The sequence below is a fragment of the Sabethes cyaneus genome, chromosome 3 (assembly GCF_943734655.1).
Source record: "Sabethes cyaneus chromosome 3, idSabCyanKW18_F2, whole genome shotgun sequence".
In the NCBI taxonomy this organism is placed as follows: Eukaryota; Metazoa; Arthropoda; class Insecta; order Diptera; family Culicidae; genus Sabethes; species Sabethes cyaneus.
In genome coordinates, this window is record NC_071355.1 from 104,022,198 (window position 1) to 104,039,334 (window position 17,137).

A 17,137-nucleotide genomic window follows, 5' to 3' on the forward strand; every position below is an offset into this window, starting at 1 on the left:
CTGCCGCCGAGGTGATTTTAACCCCGCCCCACTGTCTGCTGGTCTGAGGCATAGAAGTATAAAGGCGCAGCGCTCGCTGTGTAGAGCATTAGTCTTAATTTGAACGCGAACGGTGTAAAACAGCAAGAAGAGAAAATAAAGGTGAAGAAAAGTGATCGCAGTAAATTTTCTATCGAAGCATTCGCGGAGCATCGTTGCACCCAAAAGGTCCTTTTAAGAACCAGAAGAGTAGAATTTTTCTCCGTAACGATTGTCTCCTTCCCGAACCATACAGTCCATTCAACATCGAACACTCAAAAACTAGTCGAACTCGAGAAATTTTAGACTCTTCCGTAAAAAATTAGTCAATAAGGCTATCACAAATATTTTATAAAGTTTTTGTCCTACCAGTGTTGGGCAACTGAAAAGAAAAAGAATTTTTTAATCGAGCATAATAATGCACTTTTACCTAAAGTTTAAACGTGAAAACCAATTCTATTTTTGCTTTTCATATACCTATATGTTATTGTTTTCCATGCAAAAAGAAAGAAAAAATAGCGATTTTTGCAAATTCTATTATTTGAATTTCAATTTTTGTTTGGTGGTAAACGCATTTACACTCCGTACACTCATTTTTAGAGTTCTTTAGTCTGTAGAGCCTAAAATTCGACTTGCATACTACAAATTATTTTTTCCCTCCGATTTTTCTTATCAATTTCACAATCTATAAAAATAATTTGCAATGGCCTAATAAGACCACCAAAAACTATCGATAGTAATACTAGATGATTCAGGGCGAGACGGCCGTAGACCGCGACCCGCCATTCGAAGTGCCGGCCACTGCGGGGGGCAGCCAACCCGCAGAAATCACCTCTGTCTATAAAAACATGAGAGATTTTAGAATTTCGGAAATAGGGTTGCGTTATGAGTCAGGTAACACCATAGGTTTATTTGTTTTCCTAGGTCTAGGGTAACCAACCTATTTTGGACCCCATCAGCAGCTGTACATAATTTGGACACTTCCATTTGGTTTGGCTGTAACTGTCAAATTATGTACAGTTGTTGATGGGGTCCAACATACGTTGGTTACCCTACTGACCTCTATTACTTTCCTCAGTTGCATCCGAACCAGCGATAGCGAGTAAGGAGAGAATCATCTATGCGAAATAGTAGGGTATGTTGCTGCTTCGTCGTAATTACCTATTCCCGTCTTATCCAACACAAATTATGAAAAATGTCAGCATTGTTATGAAACACAATGCAAAACTATTTACCGTCAAACGGGGTAACTTGCAACAGCGGGGTAACATGCAACAACACTATATCGATATAATTTATTGTACTTTTTTACCTGTTACTTCAATTTTTAATCTATCTCAGTCACTGAATCTTGTTGTTAACAGTGCAAAGAAGCCTTAGATACTGTTATATTGATTTTCTGCTGTTTTGGTGATTTTTAAAAAATCCCACAAATTGGTGCTAAATTCATCGTCAATTTTTTGTCTGTAAAACGTTTGTGTCGCCCACAAGCACTACAAATAAAAGTAGCCTAACGTACATTTTTATAGTACAATGAATAATAAGGCCATTACTAATATTTAAAAAAGTTTTTGTCCCACCGGTGTTGGAGCACTGAAGGGAGGGGGGGGGGGGTGGAAGGTGAAAACCAAATCTATTCTTGCTTTTAATAAATACGTTGTTATTTTTCATGCAAAAATCTTCGAACAAAAAGACAAAAACGAATGAAAATTTTTTGGCCGAATTTCGGAAATTCCACTGTTTGAACTTCCATTTCTAATTTCGTGCTAGAAGCGTTAACTCAACCCGTACACTCATTTTTCGAGTTTTTCAGGCTGTAGAGCCCACAGACAATTGATTTTATAAAAAAAAAATTAACTGTAATAGGATATAAATTATGTTTTTGCCCCCCGATTTTTCAAGCCAATTTCCAAGAGGGGGGGGTGACAAAAACTTTGAAAATGATTTGCAGTGATCTAAGAAAACAAAATAAGAGAATTATGATGACTAGTTTTGTTTATCCGGCTTCTTACCACATTATTCGTAAAACAAGTACTCAGACGGGGTAACTTGCAACAGCTGGTAGATATAAAAACCTGTATTCCGTTAACTGCACGAGGCAAATTATTATTTAATTTTGCATCAAGCAATACTAAAACACACTTGAAGAGTGTAAGATACTTTCGGTAAGTCGAAAATAAGCCAGTTTTTCATAGAAGAGGCCAAAAAGAAAATATCCTCACTGAGAGAAATCGACCAGCAATATGATAGTGTCTAATTACGATCACTCATAACGTAATGTACAATCATATATTACGTAACCAACATATCGATGATTTTTAACTCACCCGCTCCACTTCGTGACGCGATTTTGCATAGCGGATTGTAATGCATTGTTACACAACTCCCGTTTCCCTAAGTGCGTTACGTAATATGTGAATGGTCCTTAAAGAAGGCAGCTCTATCAGATCCAGGCACGGAATGTCAACTGCATGAATAATATAAAAAGTTTAATTCGTAATTTGCGTTACGGGGCTCATAAATTATTTTCACCAACGTGACATAGGACATTTATGCGTAAATTAATAGCAAGAGCATTAAAAATTGCAAGTCAGATTATCATTTGCATATTCTAATCAAAAGAAACTCATACAAATCATTAAATTCGTTCAATTTCCAAAAAATATTGTTTGTTGCAAGTTACCCCGTTTAAGCGGTTACTAGTAACAAATTAGTTAAAAAATTCTACGACAGCCAATATTGATCGCATATTTTTTCTCAATATGTGAAATTGTTCTATCCTAGACCTAATAACTTTGTATTAATTAAATGTCCTCAAATGTACCATAGATAAGTTTTTACTTGCACTCATAGTTGAGAACTGTTGCAAGTTACCCCGCTTGACGGTATTCCCTAATATTTTAATTTGTTGTCTATCATACTCGATCAATCAAAATGAGCTGAGATCTATTTAAATGCTTTTTATCATTAAAGAAGTCGTACCACCCAAATTTCCTACGTTTTTTCGTGCGACGAAGAAAAAGTCGACTAATCGTTTTAATTTCCGTCATTCATAAATGAAAACAACTCACGTAAGGCATCGTCGTTATTCTACAGCCAAGAAAACTTGCTTGACCTGCAGAAATTTTGCAGAATAACATTTGTCATGCCGTCCTGCACAAATACATGCGCGTTAGCTTCGTAAACATTGTTGTAATTTTTAGTTCGGACGATGAAAAATTTTGATGGATTGATTTTAAAACGGTACGACGAATTCAAGAAATAAAGTCAGTTGCGTAATTTCAATAATATGCTTTAATAATCGCTTTTCAGTGATTTCAAAGTTCACGGACCGGAAGGCAAGTGTGTTTTAGTCAAATCAGCACAAGAACTTTTGGAGTATTCATTAAATCCATCCAAAAAATGATGAAAGGTTTTCCGTGAAATGGTATATCCCGTTTAAGGTTTTTCACGAAATTGTATTCGGCGAAATGTTATACAATCACGGCGAATATTGCTATATCCGCTTTATTATTCGCTTTCTGGCTAAGCGATGGGGAGATTTGTTTTTTACTTTACTGGGAGGAAAAATTGCAAATTTGAAAATTAAACTACCCATGGTTGCATAGTTACGTAACTGCCAAAATAAATCATCTAAGGTTGAACTCTTCAGAAACTTGCAAAACTCGAGATTGTGACAAAGATCAACCGGGATTCATGATTTATGTACAACACAGTTTAATTTGTGGCAATACGAAGTTTGTCGGATCAGCTAGTCCATTCATAATTGACAGAGCTATTAGCGTTCAAAATCTTTCATTTTTTGGTGACGCCCATAGAATAACTCTATCCCAAACGTTGCCGTAAAACGTATTTCTACGTCAAAAAGAAATCCATTAACATAATTTTATGAAGGAGCAAACAGTTTGATCGCATTCTGGCGACACAGAAACGTTAATTGAATCTGGGAAGGCAAATTCCATATAGCTAAGCTGCAATTGGATGTGAAATGTAATAAAGCGTTATGGTTGTTATAACGTCACTATTTCTTATGATAGTTTCGCTTTCGCTAGTAGATCTATCAAATTGGGAATGCTAGAACAAACTGATTATATTCGAAGTTTTGAGTTATTAATCCTCTGGTGTCCAAATTGTTTTTCAGCCCGAAAAAATTTTGATTCCTTTCTCTTGTGATCCGTGATCTTAATAAATTGATAAAAAAAACTCCAGTTTCGTAAAATATGACTTATTTACTCAAATAAATAGAGACCGCTGTTATTCGGGGACCGAAAGGGTCTCTCGTTACTACCTCAAGTCCCTGGTCGAACCACTGGGGATTTCCGGGGTGGACACTCGCGGTCTCTTTTTACGGCTAAGGAAACTCTCCTTCTCAAGGTCGGCTCGTTAACACAATCAGAGACACAAGTCGGCTTAGGAAAAAACTCTCACTCTGAAATTATTTAGTTTATTACCAATCTTACATAATCTCTGTGTGTGTAGGGGTGTCGGCCGGCAGCGGAATCTGCCGATGGGAATGATGAACGGTGGTGAGTCTCTGTTCCCCTGCGGGGCGATGTTTAACGGAGAAGCGGGTGCCGATGATGCCTTCGGTGAAGCGGTCACAGTGATAAATTGGTTTCTTAGTTACGTGTTTCCGAATAATTACTCAGAGCCTGCTGCGGCTAATTAATTTGTGTTAAATAGTACACGTTGTTCTACTTATTGTCACTTAATCGACTTTTCATACCTTCGTGATCACTTGTTCAAGTCTAAATGACCGAGCCTGTCTCAACTCAACCAACATAACCCCTTATCTTAAGCCAATTTCCCTTTTTCCTTCTTGCATGATCCTTATTCCTCCTTCCATTATCCCCATTTTTCGGCAGATTTTATAAGTGTTTTGTGATGTTTAAACCCTAATTGTGAGTGTTATTTATAATTGTGTTTAAATTGCCGTTACCCGTTAGGCCCATCGTATTACTAAATTATTTCCCTTATCTTAATCCTGTATCCTATATATTTTATTACTTATTTATTTACCAATGTTTTTTTTTCAGTGAGGAAATAATTTTTAATTTTTTCAGTATTTTTAATGAAAATTCAGAATATTTTCTAAAAGTCACTCATAGATCATTTTTTGTAGGTGCTATAATTTTCGAAAATACTAAAATACCTTTTTTTTCGGAAGGACTTGAAAAAGTTTTTGTGAGAAAAACTTTTTTCACTTAAATTTACCATTTTGCGATACGATGGAAGACTTGTGGGTCATATAATTATCTATCATCAAAAAAAAATTTCAACAGTTTCTGAGATGGCGTTTTATGGGAAATCGATTTGTAATTTTTAAAATGCTTTCTTCTTTTCAGTGAAGAAATTTATTTTTATTTATTTTTCATTATTTTTTATGAAAATTTCCTAAAAGTCACTCATAGATCATTTTTTGCAGGTGGTATAATTTTCGAGTTAAATTTTTTTATTAAAAAAAGAGAAAAAAATTAGGCGCTTTCCAAAAGTTAGTATATACCAATTTTGGAAAAACTAATACCGTTTTTGTTTTTGCTTAGATCTAACCTAGGTTCGATCTAGTTCCAATCGAATGGCTGACAAAACATTTTCTATCAGGTTGAACTTAGTTTAGCTCTGGGATGCATTTTCTAAATGATGGGTTTGCTCGGGGTTCTTTCACAGTTTCAACCACGCCATTAGCAATACACTGACAATCCTAAAACGTTTGTTTATTATCACGAAAATGCTTGTTTATTTAGTGGTCGAGTTGGAACTAACCCAGGTTAAAAAACAAAAACGCAACTTATGCACTTGCTTATACAAAGTTGCTTATTTACATGAACTCTCTACACCAGTGTTAGCCAAACTGTGGCCCGCGGGCCGCAGATGGCCCTTTGAGATGATTCGTACGGCTCGCGGACTGATTTGAAAGATGGTGAACTTAAGAGAAATTTTTTTGATGACATAGGCGTCCCTCTGTCTAATCGTTATGCCTCGCACATGTTGTAAATCTGAAAGCTTTCCGGTTTAAATCTCATGGTGATTCCTAGAAAATGGTTTTTGTTGTCGCCTATTTTACATTTTGTTATGCACTGGCCATTCAGAGACTATTGCGGCCCGCGGAATTCATGGGCGATCTGGTTTGACCCGCATCATGCATATGCCTAGGCACCACTGCTCTACACACACAAAGTTTCATTGGATTCTGAAAGGGGCGTGGCAACCTTTGGTCGAGTTGGCATGAACTGCGTCTTGCAACTGCACTTTCATGAAATTTACTCGAATCTCTATGTTTCAAATGGTTGAACTTTTGACAGTTCTCATTTGTTTGTCTTTTGAAATAAAAACATCATAATTGGGACACCATAATATCTTGCAATTTACTATTGCTCGTTGCTCCATTCTTTCCGATTATTTTTATCAGGCTCTATTTTTGAGAAATCTTGGTGTCTGGACCACCACAAACATGATATCAAGATCGTTATCGGTGATTTCAATGCTCTTGTCGGCCAGGAGGCGGAACACAAACCAGTGATTGAAGGGTTCAGTGCAACCAGCTGGCCAATGACACAGTCCCGCTCTTTATCATTTAAAGAATATCGGCAAGGTATCATCCGACACCTGCCGCTTTTGTAACTCTGAACCTGAAAATTCAGCGCATCTGCTCTGCTATTGCGGAGCTCTTGCATTATCAAGGCACAACTTCTTAGGAAGTTTCCTTCTTACTCCATATCAGGTATGGATCCTAAATCCCAAAACGGTCATTGGCTTTATAAACCATGTAGTACCGAATTGGGGCACAGGATTACAACTATTCCGCTAAACTCCACCAATAGGTGTGAGCGATCCGTAAACTGTGTACAGCAATCGGGGCCTGCCACAAAAGACGATCATTAAGACTGTCGCAGTGGCCTTTTAACCCAATGCCCTTCTGGCATACAAAAAAAACACCAATTCTCGGTTGACCATAACGCGGAATATAGAGTTTCGCAGAATACCATTTCGCGAAAAACCTTACGCGGGATGTATTATTTCACGGAAAATCTTTCCGTAGAAAGTACCATTTCGCAGGGGTGATCCAACTGAAGGAGACGGCAGGTCGCCGGCAACACTCGCGGCCTGTGTCCGTCTCGCACTGAATCTTCTAATGTTACTATTGATAGTTTCTGGTGGTCTCCCTAGTAGCACACTTTTGTTATTTCTGGTTGCCGTAACCTATTAATGACTGAAATTAGTCATTAATCGGTTACCACAACTTGTTTGTAACACCTGTGCTACTAGGGCTTGTTATTGACTAATCTATACCTATAAAGAAGGATTTCTGTCTGTCTGTCTGTCTGTCTGTCTGTCTGTCTGTCTGTCTGTCTGTCTGTCCTGTGTTCCTTATAGAATCAAAAACTACTGAACCAATCGGCGTGAAAATTTGCATGTAGAGGTTTTTAGGGCCAGGAAAGGTTTTAGTGATGGTTAGAGACCCCTCCCCCCACTAAGAGGGGGGGCTCCCATACAAATGAAACACAAATTTCTGCATAATTCGAGAACTAATTAAGCAAATAGAACCAAATTTGGCATGTGGGTGTTTTCGGTGACAAGAATTTATTCTAGGGTAATTTGAGACCCCTCCCCTCTTTATAAGGGGAATTATAACTCCTCTCCCCTTTAAGAGGGGGGGTTACCATACCAATTTCCTCATAACTCGAGAACTAATCAAGCAAATGGAACCAAATTTGGCATGTGAAGGTTTTCGAGGGCAAGAAAATTTTCTATGTTGAATTAGGACCCCTCCTCACTTTAAGAGGGGGGGCTCCTATACAAACGAAATACAAATTTCCTTATAACTCGAGAGCTAATCCAGCAAATGGAACCAAATTTGGCATGTAGGTGTTTTTGGAGGCAAGAATGTTTTCTATGATGAATAAGAACCTCTCCCCACTTTAGGAGGGGGGGCTCCTATACAAATGAAATACAAATTTCCTCATAACTCGAGAACTAATCAAGCAAATGGAACCAAATTTGGCATGTGGGTGTTTTCGGTGACAAGAATTTATTCTATGGTAAATTGAGACCCCTCCCTCTTTATAAGGGGAATTGTAACTCCTCTCCCCTTTAAGAGGGGGGGCTTCCATACAAATTTCCTCATAACTCGAGAACTAATCAAGCAAATGGAACCAAATTTGGCATGTGAAGGTTTTCGAGGGCAAGAAAATTTTCTACGGTGAATTAGGACCCCTCCCCACTCTAAGAGGGGGGGCTCCTGTACAAATGAAATACAAATTTCCTCCTAACTCGAGAACTAATCAAACAAATAGATCAACATTTGGCATGTGGGTGTTTTTTTTGGTGACAAGAATTTATTCTATGGTGAATTGAGACCCCTCCCCTCTTTATAAGAGGAATTATAACTCCTCTCCCCTTTAAGAGGGGGGGGCTTCCATACAAAATTTCCTCATACCTCGAGAACTAATCAAGCAAATGCAACCAAATTTGGCATGTGAAGGTTTTCGAGAGCAAGAAAATTTTCTATGGTGAATTAGGACCCCTCCCCACTTTAAGAGGAGGGTCTCCTGTACAAATGAAATACAAATTTCCTCATAACTCGAGAACTAATCAAGTGAATTGAACCAAATTTGGCATATGTGTGTTTTTGGAGACAGTTTTTTTTCAATGATGAATTGGGACCCCTCCCCACTTTAGGAGGGAGGGTCCTATACAAACGAAATACAAATTTCCTCATAACTCGAGAACTAATCCAGCAAATGGAACCAAATTTGGCGTGTAGGTGTTTTCGGAGGCAAGAATTTTTTCTGTGATGAATTAGGACCTCTTCCCACATTAGGAGGGGGGCTCCAATACAAATGAAATACAAATTTCCCCATAACTCGAGAACTAATCAAGCAAATAGAACCAAATTCGGCATGTGGAGGTTTTTGGAGGCAAAAATATTTTCTACGGTGAATTAGGATCCTTCCACACTTCAAGAGGGGGGGCTTCTACACAAATGAAATACAAATTTCCTCATAATTCGAGAACTAATCAAGCAAATGGAACCATATTTGGCATGTGGGTGTTTTTGGAGGCAACCATTTTTCCCATGATGAATTAGGACTTCTTACCTTTTTAGGAGGGGGGGGGGGCTCCCATTCAAACGAAATACAAATTTGCTCATAACTTTAGAACTAATCAAGCAAATGGAACCAAATTGGCATGTGAGAGTTTTAGATGGCAGAATTTTTTTTCTGTGGTGTATTACGACCCCTTTCCCTTTTAAGAGGGTGGGCTCCCATACAAATGAAATACAAATTTCCTTATAATTTGAGTACTAATCAAGCAAATGGAACCAATTATAGCATGTAGGAGATTTTTGAGTCTTGAATTTATTTTATGATAGTTGGAGACCTCTCACCCCTGTGGTAGGGGGATATGGACTCTCATACAAATAAAACAGAAATTTTTGCGAAACTCAAAAACTAATCCAACTCGAGAAATTCGAGACTCTTCCATAAATCATTAATCAATAACAAGACGACAAAAACTATCTATAGTAACACTAGATCATTCAGGACGAGCCGGTCGCGAGTGTTGCCGGTGACCCGCCGTCGGAAGCGCCGCCCACTGGGGGGCTTGCAAAACTCGAGATAGTGACAAAGATCATCCGAGATTCATGATTTATGTACAACACAGGTTAATTTGTGGCAATACGAAGTTTGTCGGGTCAGCTAGTATTTTATGAAAGAGTCTAAATTCATAAAAACAAATCGTTCCTCCAAAACCCCCCACATGGTTCCATTTGCTTGATTAGTTTTCTAGTTATGAGGATACTTGTATTTCATTTGTATAGGAGCCTCCCCCCACTATTGAAGGGGGGGGGGGTCATAATGCTCCTCCTAAAGAGGGGAGGGGTCTCAATTCACCATAGAAAAAAATTTGCCTGCGAAAATATCCACATACTAAATTTGGTTCCATTTACTTTATTAGTTCTGGAGTTATGAGGAAATTTGTATTTCATTTGTATGGGAGCCCGCCTCTTAGTGGGGGAGGGGTCTCTAACCATCATAAGAACCTTCCCTGGCCCCAAAAACCTATACTTTCAAATTTTCACGCCGATTGGGTCAGTAGTTTTCGATTCTATAAGGAACATACCGAAAGACAGACAGACAGACAGATATCCATTTTTATAGGTATAGATTTTATTCAACCTATGGCTCAAGAACGGTTTAGCTTTAGCAATAAAAACCTTTTTTCAGCTCTTAAACATCTAAATCCGGTGACTTTAATAAGCTTCGGGCTTGTTAATGGCTGCTTTCGAAGCTGTAATGGAGCCTAATAGAGATTTTTGCGCGCTTTTGAATAGCTAATTTGCGTAATGCTGTTAATTCTATTTTTAGTTTAGAAATAGTTTTGCAATGCTTCTGCGGTCGCTTAATCAATATCTCATCAACCTTTATGCAGCCAATAGATAATCTATTTTTATTTTTAAAAGAATGGAACGCGTCATTTTATATGCATTTTGCTATGGCGTCGTATGCTATATTTTTAATTTAGAATTACCGTCATCCGGGGCGAGATTGTGCCAAAAAAGCATATATTTTTGTTCTTTAGCTCAGTATACACACAATTTAGGAACTAAGTTGATTTCAAACCGGTCAATATATACTAAATTGTTCAATTAACAACTACCGTAGAGATGGTTTAGTTACAATGAAACCTAATTTTACTGGAAGTGCATGAATTTTGGCACAATCTCACCCCTTTTAGGGGGTGACATTGTGCCAAAAACATAAAGTTAGGCTAAAAACCTAAACTGTGAACATTAGCATATTTATAAACAATACACATAAATATCAGTATAAAGTAGTTCACATGGGGGGCCGTCCATGAACTAAGTGGACTATTAGGGGCAGGGGGTCGGCCAAAAACAACGAATCATACAAAAAGTATGAACGAAAATAACCCGGAGAGGTTTGAAATAACTAAAAATGAGTTCGTAGTCAATGGATAGCCTTTATATAGCCAGTAGCGTTTCTAGGGTTAACAAGGGGGATATATATGTAGGTGTGTATCCTAAGGGGGCATACCTATTTGATCATTTAACAGAAGTAACCATTACTTCGTTCGAGAACCCGCGGCCGCAGAACATGTAACCTATCCCAGCCGCTCCCCCCTCCTTAAAACTGGCAGTTTATACACGGTATAATATATTCGTCTTATTAGAGTGTTTATTCAAAGTAGCTGAAGTTTCCAGAGAAAATGTAAAAATTAGTTTAAATTATTTAGCAGACCTATGCTGCTGTTTGCTCCCAAATGGATGATGCAATCTAATCTGTCCAAATATTGTGCTCAATAGTAAAGAATATGAGTGTGCTGGTGTATACTGGCGTATTTTTGTTGTGTATGTGAAATCCACAAATTGGATCGATCATTATGGCTTGGCACAATCTCACCCCCGTGAAGCTCGAAAAGTACAAAGTTTCGAAAAATATTATTTTCGTAATCAAAACCTTTGCCAACGCATAATAACCTTTCAATACATTGTAAATGATTAGTTTATATACCTTCAAGATAGCAAGTTAATGCGATTTCTTGTTTGGGTTGGTTTATGCGGCACATTTTTTACAAGCATTACTTCCGCGTATTTTTGATCGCGAACTTTGAAACCCTGTTTAGGCTAAATAGTTTGTTAATATTATCTGTGATCCATTCTGAGTTATGAATAAATATGTTATGTTCATCATCATTTTGAATTTAGGTCACCAGTTTCTATAGATATAATAAATTTTCACAAATTAACATTTTTGGTTTTTGGCACAATCTCACCCCCGTGGCACAATCTCACCCCGGATGGCGGTACTTTAATTCGTACATGCAAGCTAATTAAATTACATGTCGTCTTCTTCCGGGAATTGAACCGCCATCTTCTGATCCAAAAGTACTCACTGTGTGCCACATGAAAGAAAGCTTCCACTGGTTTACAAAGCAACTTTAACTACTTTAAGCTGTCGTAAAAATGTTTGATTTTATGGCTGTTTAGAAGCAGATTGTTTAACAGAAAAATCTGCTATTAAGCTTGTTTATCAGTTTTTGGGAGAAAACTGGTTTGAAAACCTTAAAATAGTTTAAACATGCCATGTTAACATGTTTTGATCGCCTTAAACCAACCCGTAAACAGCAATTGCTCTTGCAATTCAGCTACCGTTGTTATGTGGGAAATACTCGCTAGCAGTGGGCACCGCTAATTCGCTAACCGATACATGCTCGATAAGTTTCGCTAATCACAAATCGCAAACTGCAAATTAACAGTCACTGTTTATTTTTGAAAATATCGCAACAACTTGCATTGTAATCTCACTATACAAATTATTACTAATTTGCATATATTACACAACTTTTCCTAATATAACTAAGATCAAAAACCTATTATAATGGATAAAATACTTTACAGTTTATTAATTTTAAAATAAACAGCGACACTTCATTTGGAATTATGGGCCAACAATTCGGCTAGTCTGAATATAAATTATAAAGCATAACTAGCGTTTCTCGATTGGTCGGTTTGCGAATTACCGAATTAGCGGTGCCCAACACTGCTCGCTAGCTACTAAGTTACGCTGGCCATTCTGATTGTTTATGAAAATTTCTATAAAAAAGGTAAAATAAAAAAAAACAAAACTAATCCTTGTCATCACCCTTTCCTCTAGCCGCCAATTTTAAGGCAAGGCAATGTATACAATACATAGAATATCTATACTGATGAAAATGGATGAAATGTTTAAATATACTTACTGCGATCTTGTTATACCGTCTGGCATTTCAATCATCGTTATCGGTAGACTCCACCCTGATTTCCCTACTGTTGCTTTTACGGAGCACATTATGCTGTCTTTAGCAGCATCATATGTAGGTTCTGGTTCATTTTGTACTATAACATTACAGTAACTCGGAACTAATTGCGGAAGCCACTCCGGTTCTATCACAGTGATTCCACGAATAAACATTTTCGTCGTTCCTCCATCCATGGTTTCATACACTTCTTGATAACAGACCCATTCAAAATCTTGCTTTCTATGTACTGAACTAGTATGTATAAAGACAGGCTCTTCCACGTCACTTATATTGTATGCGTGTTTGTACTTAATTCTATCAGATTTAAGTTTGATCTCGGCATCAGGAATTTTGCGAGCCACACGGTCGGCCATCCCAATGAGCATTAGTTGTCGTAAAAGTCTAGCTTGCGCATCATTTGGTGGCGGCATCAGAGGATCTACTGTTAAATTAAGTTTTTGTAAATTTGCATTGCTTTCATTCGTGAGTAAAACTCGTAGCTTGCGGATCTCTTTAATAGCTTTTAGGCGAAGACCATTTTCTTCGCAGAACTCTGCGAGACGACCTTTACTGTTTGCAAATTCTGAAGCTCCAACAGCTCGAAGTAAAATCATAGGATCACCAAGTAGAAATGAGTTGCCAGTTCCAGCCCAAGCTTTTCGTTTATTACGCCATTTTTGATAGCTGTTTGAATTTTCAGAGAATGATACCTCCTGAAGAACTTCTTGTACAGAAAGTGCTGCCACCATACAAATAGCATACGGAAGTAAACCATACTGATGGCTCAGAGCCAACATTTTTCCAAACCGGGGAGAGACTGGAAAAGCTGCTATAGTTCGACCAAGCTCAGTTACACGGCTTATAGAATGAATTTTTTTTTTGTTTACTATATATTCTTGCAAAGCTCCCATACGTACTAATTGGTTTTCCGCTATTTTCAACTGAGCACGATCTGGCGGCGAAGGAAAAGGAAAATTCACAACTTTATCAATGCCCATGCTCTTCATTTGCAGCATTAAGTCGTCAACAGGTTTAACTTGAATCTGAGGTGTTGTAAATTCTATAAATTCGTCATTGTATAATGCGCTGGAATATAACCGATAACAATGACCAGGAGCTACTCTCCCGGCTCTTCCTGCTCGTTGGTTAGCAGATGCTTTGCTAATATAAGTCACTGCAAAAGTGGAAACGCCCGTCACTTTATCATAGAGTTTGGTCTTTTGGCGACCGCAATCAACAACATATTTAATATCCGGTATAGTTAAAGATGTCTCCGCAACATTTGTAGCTACAACACACAGTCGTGTTCCTTCGGGAGGGGCATCAAAAATCCTTTGTTGTTTTTCAGAAGACAACAGAGAGTATAATGGCAACACCCAAAGTGATTGACTAGGCGAATATTCAGAGGTGCACATAAATTCATCAAAGTCGGATTCTGAATCACTCACTTGGTCCTTTTCTAAATCTTCTGTATCCCATGGCATTTCATAATTATCAAGGTTAATCTTAGGTAGTTTAACTCCAGCTTGCGATTTTCGATTACTTCGTTTACTGCCACTTTTGGTTGTATTTTTTAAACCACAAATGTTTGTAAGTTTTCTATCAAGTTCATATGATTGCTTTTGAAGATCATGTTTTTCCATGCAAGCATTTTTGTAAGGAAATGCATTTCGGAGCCGTTTAACTACATAATTAACCTCTTTTTGGCCAGTGACAAAAACCAAAATACCGCCCTCCGGCAGTCTAGTATGAATTTTCATGGTTTTCAAAATGCTTTCTCGTACATAATCGGTAGCAGTTGTTTTGTTGAAATGGACTGTAACCGGAAATTGACGCGATTCAACATTTATAACTGGCGGGATTTTACTGAAAAGATGATGATTTTCCGTAAAATCCTTAACTCTTAATGTAGCAGACATAATAATGAGTTTAAGGGGATTTCCTTTTTTGGCACGTAGAATCACGATCCGTGACAGCAAACCAATAAGTATGTCGGTATACACGCTACGTTCATGTGCTTCATCCAATATAACCACAGAATATATATTCAGTAAAAAATCGTTTTGAATTTCTTTGAGTAGTACGCCATCAGTGAGAAATTTTATTCGTGTTTTATCGGTAACGTTTCCTTCAAAACGGATCAGATAGGATACAATATCTTCTGAAAGGTTCATTTCTTTAGCGACTCGTTTCGACATCGAAATAGCCGCAACGCGTCGAGGCTCAGTAATAGCAATAATGCCACGTTCTGGTAGTGCATATCCTGCTTCATATAAAAACTGAGGAACCTGTGTGGTTTTTCCGCTTCCAGTTTCTCCCGCAAGAATAACAATTGTATTTTCGCTAATAGTTTCCATAATAATCTGCTCCTCGGCGAGAATTGGAAGCCGAAGTCGTGCAGCCTGAATCTTTGAATCCCGATCAACATGAACGAAGATAACTGGTTTTCTCTGCATATCTTTTATATCAGGTTTTGTATTTTTTGCTACATTTTGCACACTAATATCAATTTCAGTAGTTTCATTACACGGAGTGTATTCTAGTGCATTAGATTCTGTTGAATTGCCTACTGGAAAGGAATCATTGCATATTTCTTCCTCTGAGCTGTCATCAAATCCAACCGTGTGTAAATTATTTCGTATTTGTTTGCTAATAGTATTAATTGATGAATGTTTCTTACTCGTGCCAATATATTTGTGTTTCTGTCGTTTTTCTTTTTCTTTAAGGACTTTACTCGGACTAGATTTTGCAGAATTTTGTTCTTTAAAATACTGCTTCAAACCCTTAGTTTGTAACGCGCTAATTTTCAAGTAACTTTTCAATTCTTCCGCTGGAACCTGTACTTTTGCTAATGCAGCAATTAAGGACGATCGGTTCTCCTTTTTCTTCTTCTGATCAACAATCCTTTCCAGGCGCTTACGCTGCTTTTTTGACAAGATTTTAGTAACTATAGTTTTGTCATGCTTGATTTTAGTTGGTCTTTTTTTCGAAGGAAGAACTAGTAAGTTAGCCTCATCGTGAGAGCCATATTCTCTGTAGTTTACACCAAAATCAAGCTTAATCTAAAAATTCATTTGGTTATATTAAAATCTAAAAATGTTTGTTTACACATGAGGCACGTTGATATGTGTGCCTACATATCGGAAATAATGTTTACCTGTTTTGTAGCGCTATTATCTATTATAGTTTCAACATGTTGGCGACCTTTTTCATTAAATCTTCGTTTCCCCATATTTGTTTCTAATTGAACAGACAATAAAATGAGCACCTATGGATAAGATTACTTAGCCAAATCACAACACTGAATGAATCTGAAACTTTTGAAACCACATTGATTTGTTGATGTCTTACTATCATTAATAATGATTACCCCATCACCATCATAAAAATTTGACAGATGGCATATAAAGCTTTCTGACCAATGAGATTTTAGGAGGTATGGAAAAAGAAGATGATTCGTGGCCATACTCAAAATAATCAGCACATAACAGCGGGGTGCTATCCCTATCTTAACGAACAGTGTTTGACAGTCGACTTAACGAAGGGCGCTATTGCAGGAAAAGCGCCCGTCTGACAGGTAAATTTGCTGCCAACCTTATCGAGATGTGCTGAGATGTTGGAAACAAAAACATGGCACCCATCGCTGGCACATAACTAATAGGCGAATAACAGGGGCTTGCGATGGGTGCCATGTTTTTGTTGCCAACCGACCCCCCGGCACGTCGCCATTTTTCTGTGACTGAAACTGAAACGTCAAAAACACTGGGCGGGAAATCACTTCATAGAAAATCAATGCGACGGCCATTGTTGTTTGGGGTACAATAGTGAGGGGTCCAACTTAATGGGGGTACTGTCAAACTCTGTAGACCAAGATAGCGATGTCGAGGAGGTGTTGCCAACATCCTCAGCACATCTCGACAAGGTTGGCAGCAAATTTACCTGTCAGACGGGCGCTATTTCCTGCATTTCTTGCAAATAGCGCCTTTCGTTAAGTCAACTGTCAAACACCGTTCGTTAAGATAAGGATAGCACCCCGCTGGCGAATAAACGCAAAACCATCGTTCCTTAAGTTGTGTCTACCACAGTGTTCTCAGCGACTCACGCTTGTTTCGTACGAATGGTTTATTGAATGCTTAACATGTGCTGAATAAATGATTCTAAAGTAATCTTGTACAGCAGATGCCTAACATGGTTTAAGAAACTACTCTTCAGCGCTTAAATATATTTTAGTCGAGGTTTGTTCCACGCTTGACAAACTTAAACTTGTAAAACTACATCGGCTAAAAGCTCGGTGCCTATCATATGTCAGATTATC

The 17,137-nt window shown here is 37.9% G+C and overlaps 1 protein-coding gene across 1 annotated transcript in view; it reads right to left on the reverse strand.

Moving 5' to 3' along the window:
* LOC128741125 (probable ATP-dependent RNA helicase kurz) overlaps window positions 1-16,159 on the reverse strand; it is a 36,757-nt gene extending 20,598 nt beyond the window's left edge. Inside the window, exons 1-2 of the mRNA XM_053836711.1 lie at window positions 15,980-16,159; window positions 12,784-15,884 (exon numbers count right to left, since the gene is read on the reverse strand). Of these exons, the coding sequence (XP_053692686.1) occupies window positions 12,784-15,884; window positions 15,980-16,054 (3,176 nt within the window). The 5' untranslated portion in view covers window positions 16,055-16,159. The remainder of the gene's footprint in view (window positions 1-12,783; window positions 15,885-15,979) is intronic.
* Between the last annotated feature and the right edge of the window lie 978 nt (window positions 16,160-17,137).